General features: G+C 38.5%; 1 protein-coding gene across 12 annotated transcripts; it reads right to left on the bottom strand.

Moving 5' to 3' along the window:
* Positions 1-313: 313 nt before the first annotated feature.
* On the bottom strand, positions 314-2,819 carry LOC120106941 (splicing factor YJU2-like). 12 transcript variants are annotated; one of them, XR_005508919.1, is made up of 7 exons: positions 2,556-2,818; positions 2,008-2,090; positions 1,755-1,853; positions 1,587-1,643; positions 1,060-1,209; positions 784-918; positions 353-535 (listed from the first exon to the last, which is right to left on the bottom strand). XR_005508919.1 is itself a non-coding variant. In XM_039120059.1 (6 exons), exons 3-6 carry the CDS (start codon positions 1,587-1,589, stop codon positions 479-481), a joined length of 345 nt encoding a protein of 114 aa, XP_038975987.1. In that variant the 5' UTR covers positions 1,590-1,643; positions 1,755-1,853; positions 2,008-2,127; the 3' UTR covers positions 353-478. The 12 variants fall into 12 exon arrangements, 1 of the variants encoding a protein (XP_038975987.1); XR_005508917.1 differs by lacking the exon at positions 1,587-1,643 and adding an exon at positions 2,300-2,377 and having other exon boundaries at positions 2,556-2,817; XR_005508916.1 differs by having other exon boundaries at positions 2,008-2,108; positions 2,556-2,817.
* Positions 2,820-4,997: the final 2,178 nt, after the last annotated feature.

Below are 4,997 nucleotides of genomic sequence, written 5' to 3'. Positions count from 1 at the left end.
TTTGCCGACGCCAATAGAAAGCGTCGGCAAAAACAGGGCTTTCCCGACGCTAATGAAAGCGTCGGCAAATTGAGATTCGCCGACGCTTTAAAGCGTCAGGAAAGTCCAAAGAAAGCCTGGGTTTTCGCCGACGCTTTAAAGCGTCGGTAAAACCATGCTATAACGACGCTTATATAGCGTCGCCTAAAGATATTTTTACCGACGCTTTTTAAGCGTCGGCGATGACGTGGTTTTTAACGACGCTTTAAAGCGTCGGGAGTAGATTTTTTTTTAAAAAAAAAGAAACAAAAGCATATTAAAAAACATATTATAGCAATATGAACCTGGATTACATTTACATTAAGACAAACATACAGATCATTCGAAACATTCATATTGTCATATAAGATTAAATTTACATAAGTTTAGAATTACAATGTATTTTGAAAAATATAAGAAAGATACATATAAAACTCATTAAATAACAGTCTAAAAAATATCAGGGACCGCATTCAGCCCCATCATCATCTCTGCGAGCTGTTGAAGTATCAGGAACCTAAAAAAAAAAAAGAAACTTTAGAAGTTAGGAATATGAAAATCATTAACTCATCCAAAATAATAATTATGTATAGTCATCAAATACATATAGTTATTTACCTGAGGAGGGAGAAATCGCTGAATATATTTAAACCCTCAATATGGAAAATGATTGAAGAAAACTAATTCCCTTTCCCACTTGATCTACACTTTTTTTGGGGGAAAACCCTTCTCACTCTTCTAACATACCTAATAAAGGTTTTATACCTTCATAGACCTCATTTCTTCTAGTGCTGCAAGTATGTCCATATCTCTCTTTGAATCCACTGCTCTGTTTTCCAGTGACTTCATCGCATCCCCCATCTCTTCAGCAGCTCTTTTCTTCTTCTCTTTTTCTACTGCCTGATGAAAGCACAACACAAGATATTGGAATTGAAACCACAATTCTATTGCGAAAATATCAAATATCAAGAATACCCCAGAACATGTACTAGTCAAACCCAGCAATATAACATGCTACGGAGCATTATGTAAATCACTCACTTCGTCCTCTTCCCGCCAAGGCTCAAAATTTCGGGATGCTCCCGATTCAACAACATAGTCCGAATTCTGAGGATCTGTTTTGAATGCAATTTCAGCCGAGCATCTGGTGCATTTGAAGTAGAACCGAAAAATCTGAATTCCCAGATAAGTCTGCAGGATGCCAATCAAAATTCCAAACATCAATCTCAGTTCCTCATCAAATGCGCAATAAAATTGAACTTTTCAACCAAATATTAACCAAATAAAGAATTCCTGAAATTTAACACCATCGATAATGTTAATCTGAAGATAATTTATATTTCAGGTTACCTTGTTCCTGAAAATCTATGAAATTACAGTATCAGAGTATAGGCATTTCGACCCAGCTAAGATAAATCTATGCCCTCTTTCTTGCTTATCAGTGAAACTAAAATGCTCACTTTCTGGAAATTAATTTCCGACCCTAAGTTGTAGCAGGAAGAGGAGAATAAATGTAAAGAAAGCATGCTGTATAGATCCCAACTTTCCAAACCACTGATCTACATTACCATGAAATAAAAGATTCTCCAACCCTCTCAAAGATGGTCAGCGCAACAACTAAGATCCTAGAAAAATGAATAAGAATTCAAAACTCTCTTTTTAGTCACAAGTAACTACTAGAAGCAAGATAGAATTGAAAAATGAAATCCTTTACCCGACAAGTAGCAAGAACGTACCAATACTGACACCAGAATCTCAGCTGCTCAATCTCCGGCTTGTTCAACTCCACAGTTTTGAAGCATTCATATGCCGGATAAGCATAGCCAAGAACCAACCTATAGACAGAAACGCTCTGAGTTCTCATCTAAATTCACTTTCTTGAAAAGGATTTCTGAAGACAAGAAACATAACAGATAAAACGAAGATCTACTGTCCGGATGTAATGTTACAGCCAGAAAACTAAAACTAATTCAAGACAGGATTACTTACGCCAAGGATCTTGTAACAAAATTTGCCATCATTTTGATCCGACAAACATGTACAAAGTTAGGACCACTCTCTCAGCCAGCCCCCTGTAGCAACCCCAAAGACTAGAAATCAAGGAAAAAGAAAACCGACATCATAATTATATCAACAGACGCAGATCAACGTTCTGCGTTCCTCAGATCATTTGAAGTATATACATACCAGAAAATCGAACAAAAAGTTTATAGGAAAACAAGAAAACAGAGTGCAACGAAATCAGACCAACAAAACCCCAGAAAACGAGGAAGATTCGTACAGAAAAACCTGGGTTTAAAGATCCGACTGAAATCAACACCAGATACTTCCACATTACATAATCCGAGCCGAAAGCCACCTATTTCCATCGGCAAAGAGAAAGAAAACCCTTAAAACTGATCAAGAAAATAGGAAATCCAAAATCAGCATAACAACCAGAAAAGAACCCTTATTTGGTTCGAAAATCCGAGAAGAAACGCAAGATTACGCCGATTTAATTCCAAGAAGACCAAAGGAATGGGGGTAAAGATCCATACCTTTCCGAGATCACCCGCTCGCTCGAGGCGAAGAGGAAGACAAAATCCTTCTAATGAAGCGACAACGATAAAAGAAGCCCGAGCTTTCAAGGGTACGAAATAGAGCCAGCGAGAGCTTTTTTTACCGTCCGCCTTCTCTTCTTTAAAAGCCAGAGAACGGCGAGCCAGCGAGAGAGCGAGAGAGAGAGAGAGAGAGCGCTCGTCGCCTCGCCCCCACCCGGCCGTCTCGATATGACCAAGCCGGGACTGGCTGGTGCCTGGTTCCTTATTAGTTGGGATCTATACAGCATGCTAAGAATTTCCGACGCTAAATGAAAGCGTCGGAGCGGTAAAATTTTTTCCGACGCTTTCTCCTAGCGTCGGTAAAAATGCGTCGGAAAAGGCCCATTTTTCTATAGTGATCTAAATAAGACAGAAGAAGAAGTTAAGATGCATATGTAGGCTATAACTCCTTCCTCAAAGGTTAAGCATAATGAAAGGGCCACTCTGGTCCTTCTACAATAGAAAATTGGAAGAGTGGCATCATGAGCTCCACCTTCACTAAACTATATTATCTGTAAGATTAACAAACCAAATATGAGCTTATCAAGTCTCTAACCCTTAGCTTAAGCATATGACAGGAGGCCAAACCTATGTACCTGGGTGGTCCAGACAGCCTAAGGTAGCCTAACCAAAATATATAGGCCACAAAAGATAAGAAAGAGTTAGAGGGATGCAAAGATTAATTAGAGGCAAAGAGAGACGGAGAAGGGGAATCAGAAGGGGCTGTGCTAGGTGAGCAGAAGAACATGCTATAGAAATGGTCAAAACAGCAGAATAATCGTGTCGCATGCGAGGACTTAACAAATAGCTGCCTCCATGCGTTTCGTTGGATTTCGTGGCAGTTGCGTCCTGGTGACCTGATTTTATTATTATGGAGTATTATCTTAAGGTTCCATTCGTTTCCATTTCCATGGGGTAGATGCCCTTGAAAGGGATAACTTTGTTTAATGGAAGGATGCATTTCCACCAATAAAACAAATGGTTAACATTGTGTCTGCGAAGTATATGGAGCTTGAAGCAAACGACATGATGGTTTCACCTGCCATAACAACTCCATCACACTTATATATGCATTATTTTGGCATTTTGCATACAAATAAATTTATTTTATTATTGAATTTGCGGGGAAAGGTTGCATTTTTCTTATTTTTAGGATTAGGTTAATTTCTAATCTCTAAAACAATATTTTTCCTAGGTTATCGGGTATATTCCAGTGGTCAAGTAATTCAGGTAAGGAGTACAATATATGCAAAATTGTAGGCCATATCAATAGAATCTTGTTTACTTTTTCCCCTTGGAGATTAGTTAATGTAATGGACTCTCTCTCTCTCTCTCTCTCTCCCCCCATCACTATTGATATAGGAGCAAGAGCCCGAGTCATCCTAGATGTGCGTCGTGTTAGGATCGTCGCTTGGATGTGCCCGAATTACAGTAAGTCCAAAATTTTCGGCACCTAGTTACTTTCAGCCCTCATCCACAAAATCCAGTAACATCCATCTCCGACTGCATCATCTATCTTTCCCCCCACCCCATCTCTCCATACATGCAAACATGCATACATCTATGTGGTACAGATAAGGGTAGTATTTGGCTGATTCCAGTTAGACCTGCTGGGTTTTGAATCTAAACTTGTTTTGCATATCCTACTCATTGAAGGATCATATCAAGTCTGAGTCTAGGAAATCAAATATCTTAAAATTCATTGAGTCCTTGATCAGGTTTGGGTTTGCTAAGACACATATTGGCACGCCTCCGGCCCGAGATCGCGAGTCGGGGATCGCGCCAACCGCCGCACACTCGAGGAAAACTCTCCCTACGAGCATGCAAGGCATTTAAACCAAACATCTCAATTATATAAATCTAAAATAATTTAACTGAATAAATGCAACCTTATTCCATCGACTAACTCAAGTCATAAGGTCTCATAGTTCTAAATACACAGCGGAATAATAATTTACCAGCATGCAGAAACCTAGTTTTTAAAATAACAAAACCTTGCAATGTCCAGCAATCATAATAAATGTCCAAGATAATAGATCAACTTAAATAACCCTAATCTAAGATAACTTGTGCCATAATCCTTCTAGTTGCTCTCCCATTTTAGAACCCCAATAGACTAGTTTTTGTAATTTGTAAAACAACAAGAAATTGTATAATGAGCTAAACAACCCAGTAAGTAATGAACACACTAGCTAGATAAATCAAGCAATAATATGTAGAAAATAAATATATATGCAGTTCTAAGGTACAAGTCAAATATTTCTTAAATTCTTAAGATTATTTTTACAGTTTCGAGATTCTTTCACATATTCAATTCATCTTATCGATCCTGTACTATGACCACAGGTTTCCTGTGGTAGGGTCATCAACACCGACTAATCTTCTTGCGGTAAGTCTTTC

This window comes from Phoenix dactylifera, unplaced genomic scaffold, assembly GCF_009389715.1.
Source record: "Phoenix dactylifera cultivar Barhee BC4 unplaced genomic scaffold, palm_55x_up_171113_PBpolish2nd_filt_p 000700F, whole genome shotgun sequence".
NCBI lineage: Eukaryota > Viridiplantae > Streptophyta > Magnoliopsida > Arecales > Arecaceae > Phoenix > Phoenix dactylifera.
Note: the sequence above shows the minus strand (reverse complement) of the source record. Positions and strands in the feature narration are given on the sequence as shown.